The sequence below is a fragment of the Delphinapterus leucas genome, chromosome 2 (assembly GCF_059928025.1).
Source record: "Delphinapterus leucas isolate spDelLeu-1000000601 "Yukka" chromosome 2, BTC_Dleu_Yukka2, whole genome shotgun sequence".
Classification (NCBI taxonomy): Eukaryota; Metazoa; Chordata; class Mammalia; order Artiodactyla; family Monodontidae; genus Delphinapterus; species Delphinapterus leucas.
In genome coordinates, this window is record NC_143130.1 from 179,172,230 (window position 1) to 179,189,767 (window position 17,538).

A 17,538-nucleotide genomic window follows, 5' to 3' on the forward strand; every position below is an offset into this window, starting at 1 on the left:
TGGTTGGGCTGCTGGGACTGGGTCAGCCCCTCCTGCTGCCCCACAGGGTGAGGGTGAAGACTCAGTTAATTGACTGGACAAGGTCGTGAAAGAGATTGGGAAATCTTTTTTTTTTTTTTCCAAAGATGAAAAAGGAGTAGAGGGCAGTAAAAGCTCCCATTTGTGCATCGAAGCTTCCTAGCCCAGCAGTCAGTCCTTCCTTGTGTCTGACTTAAATGCATCAAGCTGTATTTCAGTTGATCAACATTAGGGGATAAGTAATACAGCACAACGCTTACTGTGTGGCTTCCAGCTCCACTGCTGACCACCACGCGACTGGAACTATCTGTGCCTCGATTTCCTCATCTGTGAAAAGGGGATAATTAAGGAGTACCCATTTCATAAGATTGATGAAATCAGTTAGTGCATGCAAAGCACTTAGAACAGAGCTTGGCACCTGTTGACAAATGTCAGCTGTCGACCCGTGCTCAGAGCAGCATTACTCACGACAGCCAATAGGCAGCAGCAACCCAAGCGTCCATGGACAGATGAAAAGATAAACAATGAAACATTATTCAAGCTTAAGAAGGAAGGACATTCTGACACACACCACAACATGGATGAACCTTGATGACATTATGTGAAGTTACATAAGCCGGTTACCAAAGGACAGTTACCATCCTTTTGATTCCACTTATATGATCTACTTAGAATAGTCAAGTTTATAGAGATGGAAAGTAGAATGGTGGGTGCCAGGCTAGTGGGAAGGTGACGAGGGGGAGTTAGTGTTTAATGAGTACGGAGCTTCAGTTTTGCAAAGTGAAAAAATTCTGAAGGTGGATGGTGGTGACGGTTGCATAACAATGTATGACATCATGCCACTGAACTATGTATTTTAAATGGTCAAAATGGTACATTTGGTTATGTGTATTTTACCACAATTAAAAAAAAAGTCATCTGTCATTTCCAAGAGGAGGGAAGGCACGTGTCCTGGGCCTCCCAAGCCCTGAGTTGCATGCAAGGAGCTGACTACAGCTCCTGGACAGGTGCTGGCACACTTGACTTCTGGGCTGGCCTGAAGGATCTACTGCCAGTCCGCTCCTGCGTGCTGCCCTCCCTGCCAGGTGGAACTGGCCCGCAGCCCCCCCACCCATCGCCTGGGGAGGTGGGGGATGGGAGAGCAGCTGGCCAGGGACACTCTCAACAAGCATCTAATGCTCATTTCCTGCTGAGGGTGCAATTCTTGGCTGGCCTTTGGCTCCTTCTGGAAGTGTGGTCTCCTGGGGACAGTCTCCTCATCTGTCAAGAGGGGGTTAGAATAGCTCCTGCCCTATGGGCCCCACTGGCAGTCACACCCCTTGGCCCTTTATGCAGCCCTATTTTCAGAGGATTTCCCTTGAGTTGGGGGTTTCACGTATGTGATGCTTGACCCTCATGCCTGAACTCAGGGAAAGAAGTGCCTGGTGCAGCCACAGGAGGGGTGGGCAGCTTTTCCTACCCCCTAGCCGCAGCCTGGAGCTCAGTGAGGCCATGGAGAGGGAGCGCAGGTGTCATGGCAGCTGGGGACGAGGGTGGCTGCCCAGCATCTGCCCGGTGAAGCATCCTTCCTGTCCCTGAAGACCAGGGTCTGGAGCTCTGAGGGGATGGTGGGGTCTTTGAGCCTGACACTGTCCCCTCCCCCCATTACCCAGAGCACTTTGGATTCTCCAGCGATTTCCCAATCTGTTTGGGGTTAGAAGAAGAAGCCTGGTGGGAAGGCATGGGGATTGTGCAATGAGGCCACAGCAGGCAGCCACGGAGGCACTGGGCCAGGACCCCTTGCTTCTTGCCCTTGTCACCCTGTCTGGCTGGATGAACTTGCGGGGAGAGGGGTTCTGGCCTTTAGTCTCCCCATCTATGCACTGGGAGCAGCTGGAATGACCCTCCCTGTCAAGGGGCACTGTGACCATTTGGTTCAGATCTGAAAAATGTCACCCCTGCGGCTACAGGGAGAGAAGGGGTGGAGCCCTTCTTACTGCAGCCCCCCCTTCCCACCCCTCACCCCCCGAGGGACAGGATCGATGTCCAAGCCCAAAACTGACCCTTCGCCACCATTCCTAAGGAGGAAGAGGAAGTTCTCAGTTCCAAAGGGCACCCCCATCTCCCCCCTGCCTTGCCCACTTGGCCAGGCCTCCCAGCCTGCAGAGATATGTGCCCAGTTCCCAGGGGGAGCAGGGAACCAGTGGGGAGGGGGAGGGGTGGCAAACAAAAGGGAGGGAGGAGCAGAGGCTCTATTAAGAAGCAAAAAGGAAGCTGGTGCCCAGGCGGGAAATTCCTGAGCCACAGGGTCCTTTCCAGAGGGCAGGAATTCCTAAGATGTGAAACGGAGAAGAGGTACTCTTCACCAGCAGCCCTCCGGCCCTTTGACAGAAAAACAGGGCTTAGACAGGGAAACGGAGGCCCAGAAAGGGATGTGACCTGCTCAAGGCCACGCTGAGTGCGGACAAAGCTGGGCTGAGTGAGACTCAAGCCTGAGCTGTCGGGGTCCCCATCTGGTGCCTTTAGGAGCCTGTCCTGGCCCAGCGCCGGTCCCAGGAAGGGAAAGTGTTTCAGTGGGAGTCCTACAGGCCTGCGTGTGGGTTCCGACCACCGACCACCATTTACTGCCTGTGTGCCCTCGAGCAAGTCACTCACTTCCCCCCCCCCCGGCCCCCACCCGGCACGCGGGCCTCTCACTGTTGTGGCCTCTCCCGTTGCGGAGCACAGGCTCCGGACGCGCGGGCTCAGCGGCCATGGCTCACGGGCCCAGCCGCTCCGCGGCATGTGGGATCTTCCCGGACCGGGGCACGAACCCGTGTCCCCTGCATCGGCAGGCGGACTCTCAACCACTGCGCCACCAGGGAAGCCAAGTCACTCCCTTTTGTGAGCCATTTCTCCGTTTTAAGCAGGACTCGATGGTGACAGCGTATGCAAGGCACCAGCGTAGGTGCTTTGTCCATGGCTGACCAACCCCCGATCCCTTAGGGAGGCTCCTCCATGAAGGCCCCCTCCCATGGCTCTCTGCGGCCACAGTGATACCCAGAGGGGGAACACTCTCTCCAGACGGGGTGATTCTCCGCGCGGCTAACCTCCGAGGGAGTCAGGTGGGACTGTCCCCAGCACCCCGCGGGGGGAAGGGGACTCCCCACAGTTGGGCTGAGCTGGGGTGGGTGCTGGATCTGTGACGCGCGAAAGTGGTCCTGAGCGCGGGGGCCCCTCCCAGCCAGCCAATCGGAAGCCGTCGTCGGACAACGGGTCAGCGCCAGACCCACTCCGTCCGCCTCGGGTGCCGGTCCCGCGCCCGACACAGCCTGGCGACGCTTGGCCAGCCCAGTCATCCCGTCCGGGCTGGTGGGAGGTCGTGACCCTTTCCCCCGCTCCCCTGCTAAGCAGGCCCAGCACCGCCTGGGGGCGGCGCGCGACACCGGACACGGGGACACAGGCAGCCCCCGCCACGCTGTGCTTTGGCCTTCGCCCGCGGGTTTTCCGCGGAGGCGGCGGGCGGGGCGAGCGGGCCCAGCGGGGGCGGAGTCTGCGTCTATTTCAGGCGGCGCCCGGCTCAGCCCAGACAGCGGCGGCCCGGCCCGGACACAGTAAGTGACCTCCGCCCGCGGTGCGTCCGTCCCCAACCTCTCCGCGCGGCTGTCCGGCCGCCCCGACCCCGAGTCTCCGGCCCCATCCCACGAGGGAGCGGCCGGCGCGACGGAGGGGACCAAGGGGGCGGGACGGAGCCCAGGTCTCTGGCAGCCCCTCTTCTAGGGAAACTGAGGCCCCCAAGCTGAGCTGCTGCGTCAGGGTGCAGAGGGTCCGGCTTAGATGCTCCCAGCGGAGGACTGTGTCCCGCAAAAAGCATCAGGGAGAGGCTGTGGGGAAAGGCGCCGGGTGTCCCTTTTGCGGTAGGAAGCGGGACCTATAGGCACGGAGGAGCTAGGCACAGGGACCAGGGAGGCTTGGGTGGACCTCAGCCCTGACCCGGAAAGGAGAGTGAGGGTGTGTGTGCCTGAGGAGAAGCTGGGGGAGCTGGGAGGACCTGAGGGGTGCCACTGTTGGGCCACAGGCTGTGGCCACAGGGTATGACTCGGAGCACTCCCCTTCCTGTCTCAGTGTGCCCAGCCGCGAGCCTGGCCTTAAAGGATCCCTCTCCTGCCCTCTTCTGCTGTATCCGGGCGCCAGGGTTAGCCTGACAGACACTGGGACACATGACGCAGACCCTTACTGAGGCCTGGCTAGGTGCCAGCATGTGTCTGAGTGGTTTCCTCACATCCTTTCAGCAGTACTGTGAGGTGGGGTCCTCATCCCCATTTCCCAGATGGGGAGACTAAGGCCTATGAAGGAAGGGTGAAGTCTGGTCCACACCCTAGTGGGTGGTACAGCTAAGCCCACAGTTGTTCTCTTTCTATTGCACCAGCTGCCTCAGAGTCAAGGCCTGGGATGTGGGCCAAGGGGGCTGCTGCAGGACCCTGAAGGGTGAGGAGAGTTTGTGCCACAGAGGCGAGGAGGCAGCGATGCCATGCGGGGACCTGCAGGAGCCAGGTCTGGAGGCTGGGTAGAGCCTAGCACGTGTGGGGATGGAGGAGGTGGGGGGCAGTGAGGACAGAGGTGAGGCCGGTGGGAGCACAGCGGGTCAGATGGCCCTCACCCTCACGCCAGCGGGGGGCAGAGGTGGGGCCTGGGGGCCCAGGGTGGCGCTGAGCAGCCCCAGCCAGCCAGCCAGACCAGCTCCTGTGGGTGCCTGGCATGAAAATGGGATGGATTAGGAGGGAAGCTGAGGCAAGGGCTCTGCAGGGCAGAAATACCCAGTGGCCTTGCACCTGGGGACCCTGGCTTTGGGGCTCCCCAGAGTACTCCCTGCTTGGTTCTGGAGTGGAACTCTCAGGCCAAATGGCACAGGGGACGCAACGGAGATCCAGCAGGGTAGGACTCTGCCCAGGCACCTGCTGAAGCCAGTGGGAGTGTGAGAAACCCCGGCTTCCTGGCCACTGAGTGGCTCTGGTCAAGCCCGGGGGTTTGGGACGAGTCCCCGGGCGGATGCGAGAGGAGGCTGGGCCGATGGGGAGGCAGTAGGGGTTGTAGAAAGTCTGCAGGCCTAATCCCACCCCGCCTCCTGCCGCCTCAATTTCTCTCTCTGGATGATTGGATCACCCCATCTGCCTTGCAGGGCCGTTGCAGGGGCGAACTGAAGTCACTGTCTGTATGAGTCATGACTTGGTGTGTTTACTCTCCGGTGGTGGGGCAGGCACTGTGGTTATGGATCACCCCAGTTACCAGGGAGGCCCAGCCCTGCCCCGCTCCCTCCTTTGGGGTCAGCCATGTTCCCCTCCACCAGTCCTGGCCTGGCTTTCACAATGGTCAAGGCGCTGGGGAGGGTGCTGCCCCTCTGAATGCGGCTCGCGAGGTGTTGGGGGCCACGAGGCAGGGGTGCCCGGAGCCAGGTGATCTGAGTTCCAAGCCCAGGCTGTTGACCATTGGGACATTTTAAGCCCTTCTGAGCTAGCTGTGTGAGATGAGGAAAATAACACGCCTTCTGGAAGGGAGTGCGGAAGTGATGGGATGGGCACTCAGGAAGCGCCCAGAAAGTGGAAGCTTTTGTGACGATGATGTCACCCCATTTGTGGAGCTGGGAAGCTTGGGTTTCCAGTCCCAGTTGCCAGTTGCCGTGTGACCTCAGACAGCCCTGTGCCTCATTGGGCCCCTTGTCCCTATGGACATGGGAAAGACCCCCTGAAGTTTGAGGGGGCACTATGGTTTCTGTAGACTTGAGCCCCAAGGTCATATAGGGGTCAGGCCCTGCCTACCTTGTGGTCCCAGCCGGAGCAGCCGTGTTTCTGCTCAGAGCGTTCCTCTGTGACCCCAAAGCTGCACGAGTCAAGACAAGAACAGGCAAAATGGAGGACGGGGCTGGGGCTGGATTCCCGCCTCGGCCCCAGCCTCTGGTGCTCTGTGACTTTTCTGGACCTCGGTTCTCGCTCGGCGCCGTGGGACGGCGGCCCGTGGTCTGCCTGCTCCCCTGGGGTCTCGTGGAATCCGGGTGGTTCTCATGCACTGCAGTCCCTTCTCCCTGCCCAGAGGGTGGGCTGTCAAGGAAGGACTTGCCAAAACGAAGTGAAGGCCCCTTCTGTCTGGAATATGCCTCCCAACCCCAGCTTCCTCCCTGCCTCGGCAGTTCTCAGAGGGGCGGTGGGTCCTGAGGAACTGGTGTCTGGGGAGAGAGTTGAGTTGTTGGTGCCCATCTGGGCCAGGAGAAGGCCAGAGCCTGGTGGTCATACGGGTGAAAACACATCAACCTGGCTGTGTACCTGGATCGGGGAGCCGGGAGCCAGGCCCATCCCCTGGTGACCGCTGAGCCTTTCATTCCCTCGCCTTGCCAACCCGCAGGCCTGAGCCGGCGTGATGCTGAAGACGATGACCTTACAAGGCTTTACGGGCCAGCAGCCTGCGCCAGGGGCCCTTGACTTGCCCCGAAGCCCCCAGAAGTTGCCCTTCACCTCGGAGGCAGAGTCAGAAGCCTCCATGTCGGAGGCCTCCTCCGAGGACCTGGTGCCACCCCTGGAGGCCGACGAAGCCCCAGATAGGGATGAAGAAGAGGCTGCGAAGAAGAAGAAGAAGAAGTCGAAAGGCCTGGCCAACATGTTTAGCGTCTTCACCAAAGGGAGGAAGAAGAAGAGTCAGCCCAGCTCAGCAGAGACAGAGGGCGACTCTGAGTCCCAGTCCGGGCCGGCTGGCCGGCTGCCCACAGGTAGGCAGGGGCCCCAGGTCCCAGCCGGGCAGGGTCTGGGCAGGATCGGGGCTCACTGGAGTGGGCGCCCCACTCACCCAGGACAGAGAGGGCAGGGAAGGTGGGCGCGGAGGTGTCTCCGTTGCCAGGTTCCCCTGCGCGCCCTGATCTCAGGGGCAGGGAGCGAGCGGAGGGGTCCTCGGTCCTGTCTGGGACGTCGACTCGCCCCTTCCGGCGCCTCACCTCACCTTTTGAGGTCTCGGCCCACGGGAGGTGACTGGTGGGTTTCGGGGCCCCGGGCCGCGCTAACGTCGGGTCCTGGCCACAGTGGAGGAGCTCAAGGCCGACCTGGAGCACGGGCGGCTGGAGGCGGCGGGGCCGCTGCTGGCGCTGGAGCGGGAGCTGCAGGCGGCGACGGCGGCGGGCGGCATGAACGAGGAGGAGCTGCTGCGGCGCCAGAGCAAGGTGGAGGCGCTGTACGTGCTGCTGCGCGACCAGGTGCTCGGCCTGCTGCGCCGGCCGCTGGAGGTGGCGCCGGAGCGGCTGCGCCAGGCGCTGGCCGTGCTGGCCGAGCAGGAGCGCGAGGACCGCGCGGCGGCGGCGGCGGGGCCCAGGCCCTCGGCACTGGCGGCCACACGGCCCCGGCGCTGGCTGCAGCTGTGGCGGCGCGGCGTGGCGCAGGCGGCCGAGGAGCGCCTGGGCCAGCGGCCGGCCGCGGCTGCCGAGGGCCGCACGGAGGCCGAGCGCGCCTTCCTGCACATGGGCCGCACCATGAAGGAGGACCTGGAGGCCGTGGTGGAGCGGCTGAAGCCGCTGTTCCCCGCCGAGTTCGCCGTGGTGGCGGCCTACGCCGAGAGCTACCACGAGCACTTCGCGGCGCAGCTGGCGGACTTGGCGCAGTTCGAGCTGAGCGAACGCGACACCTATGTGCTGCTGGTCTGGGTGCAGAACCTCTACCCCAAGTGAGCGGCTGGGCAGCCGGGCGCCCCGGTGCTGGGCGGGGCCCCAGGGGCAGGGAGGCCGCTCTGCAGGGGCTGTCACCGCGTGCAGGGAGTTCCAGGTGGGAGAAGCACAGATGGGCTTGGACTCAAGGGGGCAGGGCCTGGGCTGGGTCTGCTTTGCACTTGGAGTCCTTAGTCTCTTGGGCCTCGGCCCCATTCCACAGTTGGGGAAACTGAGGCACAGAGAATGGCAGGGACTTCATCATTCATTCATGAGTTCCCAGTCTGGGGAGGACATGAAGTAGCGCCCATCCAGAGCAGGAAGGGGTGTGGCAGGGGAGCCCAGAGGAGGGGGCCCTGACCTCGCCTGGGTCAGCCCAGGAAGCCAGCTCAGAAGAGATGGCGCAGACTTCTACCTGCCACAGGAGTTTGCTGCTCTGGGGCAGTTCACAGTCTAATAGAAGCCAGGCAGTCAGGCAGGGGAGGAAAGAGGAGGACAGGTCAGTAAGAGGGAGGGTGGTGTTCCCGGCAAAGGGAGTCATCTTCCAGGGCCTGAGGCTGAGCTGTGAAGCATTCTGGGAGCTGTGTGGAGCTCGTCAGTGTTTGGATTATCCAGCAGGCCCCTGGGGGCACTCCCAGGCAGGACAGGGAGCAGGGGCAGGGTGGGGCCGCTGGGCCTGTTGGAAAGATCCCCATTGTGCAGGGTCATTCAGTGAGGCCGCACAGAGCTGGGCTCTGGCCCCCGAGGCCTGGAGCCCCTCAGTTTGGAAGACTTGCTCTGCCGGTGAAGGATACCTGGTTACCAGCCGGGTACCGCCTCAGGCATCCCCTCATTTCCCCAGACCTCTGGTCGTTCACACAAGCTGGGTGGGGAGAGACTTATACTGCAGCGTGGAAATGACCAGGGCACGAGAGGCCAGGGGCTCCTATAGGGACTGGCCCCGGCACCTAGTGTAAAGCCCACAGGAAGCCTGGAGGTGTAGCCCGTGTGAGCAATGTCCGAGCATCTCGGGAACACATCTGGGTGGCCAGTGGTCTCGGTTGGTACTGGTGGGTCAGCCTCACGGGGGCCGGAGGAAGGGCCGGTTGGGGAGTGGTGGGTGAGGAGTCGGCAGGGCATAGGGAAGTTGGCACAGGGCAGGGGTTGCGGGAGAGTCAGGGCGGCTCTGAACCTGTTCCTTCTTGCTTGTCCTGACTCACCAAGAAATGCCAGGCACTCACACTTCTCACCCTCAGCCTTCCTGTCCCAGTGACCCCAGGGGCTTTTAGCCTGGGACCCACTGGGGTCACTGCAGCAGGAAACTGAGGCCAGCCGGGCATGGAGCCCCGAGGGGGGGAGTCCAGGGTGGCTCCGTGGAGGCCTGTGTGGCCAGAAGTGCGGGGAGCAAAGGGACACAGCGCATCCAGGCTGGGGGAGGGGCAGAGAGGGCCATTCTTGAGCCTCCAGGCAGACCAAGGTCCCTGAGGAAGTGCCAGGGCTGGGCAGTCCCCAGGGGGGCTCTGGGACCCAACAGAGGTGCCACAGGGATGGGTGGATCTGCCTCCTCAGAGCAGTTCAGTGTGGTGCGGGAACAGCCCTTCCTGCTTGGACTGGCCCACCTCTGGGGGCAGCAGACCCGGCTGGGGGGGCGGGGGGAAGAGGGCACAGGGCTAGTGGGTGCCCAAGGCCAGCAGGGCTGGAGTGTGGTGGGGGATGGGTGAGAAGGAGGCAGAGGGTAAGGAGCTGTATCCTGTCTGTGAGAGCGGGGAGCCCTTAGAGCCGGGAAATCAGACCTGAGAGGTGGTACTGCCTGTTGGGTGGAGGAGGGATTGTTGGAGGTGAGGGCAGAAGCGGGGAGGCAGGGAGGGGGGTCCTGCAGTGAGCCAGGCGAGAGAGGGCGGTGGCTGGTCAGGGGGGTGCCTCTAGCCGTAGCTCGCGGCTCATCAGTCTCGGGGCAGTATTTTGGAGCAGAAGCAGATGCGGGTGAGAGTAAAGGAGGCACGACGGTTCCAGGGTTTGGGGCCTGGATCAGGCTGAGCAGGTGCAGGACCCACCACATGAGGTGGGGAAGCAGGGATGGGGTTCGGTGGAGGCAGGCAGTTGAGCTCTGGGCCTGCCAGAGGCTGAGGCCGAGGAGGAGGGCTCTTGCTGGAGGGGTGGCGTGAGCTTTCCTCATGCCAGCCCCCTCTGCCCACAGTGACATCATCAACAGCCCCAAGCTGGCAGGCGAGCTGCAAGGAGTCAGGCTTGGGAGCCTCCTGTCCCCCAAGCAGATCCGGCTGCTGGAGGCCACGTTCCTCTCCAATCAGGTGGTGAGTCCAGCGCCAGCGCCAGCGCCAGGGCCGGGGCAAAGGAGGGGCGGGAAGGAAGCGGAGGGGCGGCCGGGGCAGACAGGACGTGGCAGGGAGCCTGACAGGCACATCCACGTGGGCTTCGCGCTCCCCTGACCAGCCCCTCCTCCCCCAAGGCCAGCGTGAAGGAGCTGATGGCCCGTGCCCTGGAGCTGGAGTCACAGCGCTGGACCCAGGATGTGGCTCCGCAGAGGCTGGACGGCCGCTGCCACAGTGAGCTGGCCATTGACGTCATCCAGGTAGCACGGCTGCCCCTCGTGCACGAGCGCACATCCTTGCGTGCAAACACACGCTCGCCCCTGAGCACAGTCCCTCTTTTCCATGTCTTACCGACCCCCACACCCGCCCCAGCCCCAGCCCTAGACCGGGTGGGCCCCTGCTCAGTTCACCTCACCCCTGCAGATCATCTCCCAGGGCCAGGCCAAGGCCGAGAGCATCACCCTTGACCTGGGCGCGCGGATGAAACACATGCTGCTGGTGGAGCTGGCTGCGTTCCTCAAGAGGTGGGTGACGGCCTGTGCGCACGCAGGAAGGGTCCCTGCGGCCACCCCTCTCAGCGCCCCGCCCCGTCCTCGTGCCCCAGGTGGGGATCCAAGCTAGATCAGTGCCCCTCCCTGCTCCTCGGGGGTCTGTCATTCTGAGCAGGCGTCCTCATCCCCCTGTACCACCCACCTGGGTGCTGAGAGCCTCAGGTAATCTGACCACCTGCTTTCGGCAAAGCTCCCAGCAGAGCAGCCCCCAGCTGCAAAGAAGATGCCCCGTGAGGGACTGAGACACTGGCCTCCGCATCCGGGGACGCTCCAGTCTGCACCCTCACGGTTCTCTTGGCTAGCTCCCTCCCCCTCCTCTGAGGACCCCTGCATGGCCCAGGCCTCCAGTCTTCCAGCTCTAGAGGGGGCCTGGGGGAAGGAGGGAGGCAGCAGAGCGGGGTGGACATCCTCTTCAGGAGCTCTGCAGGGGCCCTGGCCTCACTGGCCTGAGCACGTGAAGCCAGTTACAGGATGCTTCGGGGCTAGGGGCCCCTCCCTGTGCTGTGGGGAGCCCATATGTAAACCCAGGGAGGCTGCTCCTGTCCCGGTGTTTGTGCTGGTCCCGCATGTTCCCTTTCGGTTTCACCAGCTACCAGCGTGCCTTTGATGAATTTCTGGAGAGGAGCAAACAGCTGAGAAATTACAGGGCCAATGTCATCGCCAACATCAACAACTGCCTCTCCTTCCGGTGAGGGCACTGGGTGGGGTTTGTGGGAGCCGGCATCACTGAGGCTGCCTGCCTGTGAGAGAGAGAGAGAGAGAGAGAGAGAGAGAGGGTAACTGGGAGGCGGCTGGGAGGTGCCCGGGATGGGGGAGGGGGGGAGGGGCAGCTTCAGCAGAGATGTTGAATTAAAACGAGCAGGTCCGTAAGGAAATGCCAGGGCCTGTGGCGCGGCAGCGGCAGCAGCAGCAGTGAACGTTTATCTAGTGCTGGTGGGTCAAGCACTCGCGCAACTGATTTACTTTATTTTATTTTATCCTTATGACAACCCTATTAGGTAGGTACAGTGATCACGTCCATTAAGCAGATGAGCAAAGTGAGGTGCTGTGGAGAGGCCCTCAGTTAGAAGAGGATGCGGTGTTACGTGTGTGCTGGGAGTGGGAAGGCTGGGCCTTGCCTCGGCAGCATGGGTGGGATGACGTGGACTTGCTCCCATGGGGAATGGGGAGCCAGGGAGGGTTCTAGAGGAATGGTTCAGGAAGATTAGCCTCAGGCTAACTGGCTCTCTGGGCAGGACTGGTGTGATCTCCCTGCCTCCCATGTCCTTCCAGGATGTTCGTGGACCAGAAGTGCCAGACACCACAGGACCTCCCGAGCCCTCTGCTGAGCCCCCTGGATGAGCTCAAGAGTCATGGCGTTGATACCCTGCTCCAGAGCCTGTTTGGGGTCCTGAAGGTAGCCGGAGCCTCCCGCCGTGTGCCACATGCTGAGCCCAGTGCTGGGGGAGGGCGGGGAGGGCCTGGGAGGAGACTGGGCAGGGAGGGTGGCAGAAGCGAAGAGCTGGCACGTGGAAGGCGTGGTGTGAGGCCAGGTGAGGGGGCCATGGCGGGCCCTTGACCTCACTCCCAACGCTTCAGCCCCGGGGCTTGGCCTCAGAGGGCCGCCCAGGGCCCTCGGGTGCAGACGGGAAGCTTCAGTGCCCGTCCCCCGCTTAGACGCCCCAGACCCTCCTGCCCAGGCCCTGTCCCCGTGCCTAACTCCCAGCTGTGATGCTCAGAGCCTTTGGCAGCCGTCATCACGTCTGCTGTGGGCCAAGAAATCCACAGAAACCCTTTAGCGCCTTTAGCAGAGAATGAGGCAGGGGTCCCAGGAAACGAGGAGGAGGGACTCCCTGCCTGCCCTCCATGGGAACCCGCCCTGGCCTCAGTGCCCAGCAGCTGTGGGTGACCAGGCGGTGACCCTGGATGACTTGGCTGGCTCCTCACAGGCCCAGCCAAGCACAAGGCTTTGTTTATGCAGGAATTTATTTATTTAAGGAGGGCGGCCAGTGGAAAAGGCCTCAGGGCAGGCAGATGGCAGCTGGTCGGCCTGTGAGAAGGGTGTGCAGACCACGCCTCCAGTCCCTGCCTGTGAGCAGGGCCCGAGCGCTCCCTGGCTTCCCTGGGAGTCCTTAACGTCCCCGGCCCCTGTCCTGGGCCCCGTGTGTCCGTGTGTGTCTGTGTGTGCATGTTTCTGCGGCTGGCCCTTCCTCTGCAGGGCGTGGCCAGACATACTACTTCGTTCCTTTCACAGCCGCTGTTCAAGAGGTTCACACGGACCCGCTGGGCGGCCCCCGCGCAGACCCTGGAGGAAATTATCTCCGTGGTGGGTGAGAGGCTGCCTGAGTTCTCTGAACTGCAGGACTGTTTCCGGGAGGTAAGGGGGTGCTGAGCTGGTGGCAGGAGCCGGTGGGGGGGAGGGGGTGGTCTGGACATGCGCGCACACACACGCGCACACATACGGACGCGCTCCTTTGCTCTGGCATCCGCCCCTCCCTGGACCCTGGCTTCGAAGCCTCGAGGGAGGTGGTGAGTTCCCTGTGTGTTGGCTTACATGACCCTGCCCACTCGCCCACCCAGGAGCTCATGGAGGTTGTACACCTGCACCTGGTGAAGGAGTACATCGTCCGCCTCAGCAAGCGGCGCCTGGTCCTCAAGACGGCAGAGCAGCAGCAGCAGCTGGCGGGGCACATCCTGGCCGACGCCGAGCTCATCCAGCGCTTCTGCACTCAGAACGTAAGCCCCCACCCGCCCCTCCCAGCTCCCACTCCCATAGGCTGCCCTCCTGCTCCAAGCTCTTCACGGGCCAGGACAGCCCCTCTGGGCCTCTCCAAACCCAATCAGGTCGGACCTGAGCCTCTCTGGGCCCCTGGGTGGCCTCCGGGGCAGGGACAGCCTCCCTCCAACCAGGCCTGTGCCTGCAGGGCTCCCCGGCAACCTGGCTGCATCGTGCCCTCCCCACGCTCGCAGAGATTATTCGCCTGCAAGACCCCAGTGCCATCAAGATCGAGGTGGCCACGTATGCCACCTGGTACCCTGACCTCAGGTGAGAACAGGGGCACCAGAGGACCTGGGCAGGTAGCATGACCCTGATGTACCCGACTGTGGTCAGGGCCTGGTGGAGCCAGAATGAGTCCCTCCAGGGTGGGTAGAGCTCAGATACCGGCCACCGTGATGCAGTCCCTTTGCTGAGTGCTGTGTACCGGCGACCATGCCCAGATCTTTACAGTGGCTGTTCACTCAGTCCTTACTGCCACCCTGTGAGGCTGACACTCTTCATCCCCATTTACAGATGAGACCTGGGGAGCTTAAGGAACGTGTCCAGGGTAACACAGCTAGTCAGTGGTAGAGCTAAGACGACAAAGCCAGGGGGTCTGGCTCCACAGCCCACATTCTTAGCCTTTATGATAACTGCCCCTCAGAGGGGAAACAGAGATCAGAGAGACCAGGGACCTGCTGGAGGCCATGGCAAGTCAGTAGTGAAGCTGGGGTCCACCACTCAGCCTAGGGGCCCTCAGGGGCGTGACCTGTGCCCTGGGTCCTAGTACCCCTGTTCCGGAGTGGAGGCTTAGCCCCTGGCTGCCTGAGGATCTGGTGAGTCAGGGAAATTGATTCTATGGTCTGGGTCCTCTAATGCTGTCAGACTGTTCCAGTTATGGGATATGAGTTGGACTGTCCCAGCGTAGCCTAGTCCAGCCACGGGCTGACCCAGTCCACCTACTCATCTACCCATCCCCTCACTTACACACTCACCCATCCGTCTCCGCACTCATACAAGCACCTAGTTACCCACCTGCTCCCCCATCTTCTATCCATCCATCTGGTGACCCGCCCATCGACTCATCTGTCCATCCGTTGACCCATCCACCCATCCACCCACCTATTCATCCACCCTTCCACCCATCCACCCTTCCACCCATCCACCCTTCCACCCATCCACCTATCCATCTATCCACCTATCCACCTATCCATTCGTCCACTGATCTATCCATCCATCCATCCACCCATCCACCCATTCCACCAACAGTTACTGGCCTCCTACTAGGTACTGGTCTCCTTAGGCTCTGTTTCAGGCACCAGGATGCAATGAAGTACAAGACGGACAAGGTCTTCGTTCTCCCTCATGTTACTTACAGTCTGTTTAAGGTTAGCAACGATGAGGTGATCAGGCAAAGGAGTTCAATTGCGAGTTTTAAAGATTGTTTAACCAAGGTTGTGAACCACAGGAGGTGCTGACTTTAGAGATGGGAAAGCCTCTCAGGGGAGCTGACATTTTAGCTGAGAGCTAAAGGGTGAGATGAAGCGGGTTATCTCAAGAGCATGGGGAAGAGCACTCCAGGACGGACAGCCAGTGCAAAGGCCCCAGGTGGGCAGGAGCTTCGCGCGCTCTGGAGACGCACGGTGGCCAGCGCCGCAGGAGCTCAGTGGGCAAAGGAGCGTGTGGGGGGGGTTGCTGCTCGTGGGCAGGGGCTTGGCTGCAGTGCCCTGTGGCTCCGCCCGGAGTCTGGGGAGCTGGGAGGGGGTGTGAGCAGGGGTGTTGGTGAGCGGGCTGGACTGACAGGATACTCTCTTTGCCAGCAAAGGCCACCTGAGTGCCATCCTGGCCATCAAGGGGAACCTGTCCAACAGTGAATTCAGGGGCATCCGGAGCATCCTGGACATCCACACGGGGGCGCGCGAGCCCTCTAAGTCCCTGTTTTCACTTATAAAGGTTGGTTAGCTACTTCCGCGGCCTGACCTGCTTGTGAGCTCATGGCGAGCGGCGGATGCCACCCCGTTCGGGGGCCGTTCAGACCAGCACCGGCTTCACAGCCCCACACGGCCTCTCACGGACGTCCTGCCTTCTGCTGCTGCTTCTGACCAGCCCTGGCCTAGGTGCAGGTCCCTGGGCCGCGGGAACTGGACAGGCCCTGGCTTGTTCACCCCTCCCGTGGCGGGGTGGGGGGAGCTATGGGGACCCAAGGAGGCCACACATGAGAAGCTCCCTGTAGATGACGGTGGATCTTGCACGCTCTGAAGGAGGGGCCAGGAGGGGGAGTGGCCAGGGGACGGAGCTCCAGGGTCACCGCCTGTCTGTAGGGTCCTTCCACAGGCTGCCTCCGAATTGCCCTCCTCAGCCTGGGTCTTGGCGCCTCCCCAGCTCCTGGGTGGCGGCCTGAGCGTCACCCCTTCTGCCTCCTCTGGTCCAGGGCTGTGCTGAGCTGGGCTCAGCCAGGGCGTGGAATGGAGGGCAGAACTGGAGGGAAAAAAGGGAAAGATGAGCTCTCATCTGGGACCTGGAAAGGGGCCTGTGGGGTCACATGGCAAGCTGGGGGCAGAGCTGGCATCAGGGCCCCTGCAGCTCAGCCCCTGACCCTTCTCTGCTTCCCCACGGGCTTCCCCTGAGGATGGGTCCAGGAGGGGCAAGGACCTCCTGGGTTTTCTCGGCCTCCGCCTTCCCCCACACAGAGACAGGCCCAGGGGTTCCTCCGCAGGTCCTCCCCGGAAGTCAGGCTGAGGTCTGGGCAGGGCAAGCTTGACCTCTGACTCCTCGGCCTCTGGATTAGTTTCCTGTTGCCACTTCAGCAAACTTCCACAAGCTCAGTAGTTTAAAACAAGAACTCTCTTTCGGTTGTGGAGGTCAGAAGGCTGACATGGGTCTAGTGGACTAAAGCCAAGGTGTCAGCCGGGCTGGTTCCGTCTGGATGCTCTGGAGGGCCATTTCCTTGCCTTTTCCAGTTTTTAGAGGCCGGCCTCCCCTGTTTCTTGGCTAGTGGCCCGCTTCTATCTCCAAAGCCAGCAAGGGCCGGTCGATCTCTTTTTCACATCTCAGCACCCCTCTCCTGCCTCCATCTTCCTTCCTTAAGGACCCCAGTGATGACCTTTGACCCACCCAGACAATGACCTTTGACCTACCCAGACAATCCAGGATCCTCTTCTGATGTTAAGTTCAGCTGATTAGCAGCCTGAATTCCACCTGACCCCTTAAGTCCTCTTTGCCTTGGACCGTGACGTAGTCACAGGTCCAGGGATGTGGACGTGGGCATCTTTGGAGGGGGGTATTATTTTGCCCACCACAGCCTCCACCCATCCCCTGCCCTGTGGGGTGCCTTGTCCTATCCCAGGAAAACATGGGTTCAGTTACCCTCCTCGGCCTCTGCTTACCCCAGAGGCTCTCAGCAGTCAGACTTAGGCACAACTCCACCTCGCCTGCGCCGCTGGGCACGCCGTGATGGGGTTTGCAGCCAGCTCTCGGGTTTGTGCTCCCTCTTTCCAGGTACTGTGGCCGGAAACTGGCCCGTGTAAGTGGTGCACAAAGGCCTTTGTACATTTGTAGGAGTTAGCATGTTTGATGTTATTATTATTTTTGATAGTACTGCTTTTGTATGTGTTTTTTTATAACATGATCTTAGTTTTATAGCTTGATATAAAGCTGATTTCAAAAGTGGCTGTGGAGTGATTTATTTTGGGAGCAAGGATGGGCCATCAGTGGCTTTCTCAGCCTCTTGGGGTCTGGCAGACCCTGTGCCCCCAGTTTCTGTGTCAAATCCCCAATGAGTCTGGCCCCCCAGCGCCTCCTACCCACTTCTTACCTGTGAGCGTGAGTTTTGGGGGGGTCTGCTGTGGGGCAAGGCCCATCACTTCGCCCTTCAGTTTCCTCACCTGTAAAGGGTGGTCATGACCCTATCCAGCCCCCCCACTGTCCTTTACTGAGGAAGGGGAGGCGGGGCCTCCAGACAATCCTTTCAGCTCCGCGCATAGGGCCAGTGGGAACTGACTCTCATATTTCTGGAATTGACCTTGAAGGCTACAGCTGTGAACAGAGCTGACCCCAGCTGTCCTCTACATCCCCATCCTGGCCCAGGATTGGGGGAAGGGCAGAGTCCCTGGGAGGGAAAGGGGAACCTGGGTGAACACATTCCACAGAGCTGAGAGGGGCGCCCAAGGGAGCCAAGGGTGGGTGGAGTCTGGAGTCTGGCAGGAAAGGCCTGGATGGGGAGGGAAGGTCCTTTCAGATGAGATGGGGGTGGGATGGATCCACCAAGCGGTGTTGTGCAAGGAGGGG

General features: G+C 61.4%; 1 protein-coding gene across 2 annotated transcripts; it reads left to right on the forward strand.

Annotated features, from left to right (window-relative positions):
• The first annotated feature begins 3,490 nt into the window (after positions 1 to 3,490).
• TNFAIP2 (TNF alpha induced protein 2) lies at positions 3,491 to 16,920 on the forward strand. 2 transcript variants are annotated; one of them, XM_022576018.3, is made up of 12 exons: positions 3,491 to 3,590; positions 6,373 to 6,733; positions 7,041 to 7,674; positions 9,831 to 9,945; positions 10,101 to 10,223; positions 10,387 to 10,487; positions 11,104 to 11,202; positions 11,787 to 11,910; positions 12,748 to 12,870; positions 13,074 to 13,229; positions 13,418 to 13,539; positions 15,072 to 16,920. In XM_022576018.3, the coding sequence occupies exons 2-12, from the start codon at positions 6,388 to 6,390 to the stop codon at positions 15,211 to 15,213; spliced, it is 2,085 nt and encodes a 694-aa protein (XP_022431726.1). In that variant the 5' UTR covers positions 3,491 to 3,590; positions 6,373 to 6,387; the 3' UTR covers positions 15,214 to 16,920. The 2 variants fall into 2 exon arrangements, with proteins under 2 accessions (XP_022431726.1, XP_022431727.1); XM_022576019.3 differs by having other exon boundaries at positions 15,205 to 16,920.
• Positions 16,921 to 17,538: the final 618 nt, after the last annotated feature.

Excerpts from the sequence above, each read along its gene's own strand:
- TNFAIP2 (XM_022576018.3), top strand. The coding sequence starts at position 6,388 with ATGCTGAAGACGATGACCTTACAAGGCTTTACGGGCCAGCAGCCTGCG. Across the intron at positions 6,734-7,040 it reads GGCTGGCCGGCTGCCCACAG|TGGAGGAGCTCAAGGCCGAC; the intron begins GTAGGCAGGGGC and ends TCCTGGCCACAG. Across the intron at positions 12,871-13,073 it reads TGCAGGACTGTTTCCGGGAG|GAGCTCATGGAGGTTGTACA; the intron begins GTAAGGGGGTGC and ends TCGCCCACCCAG.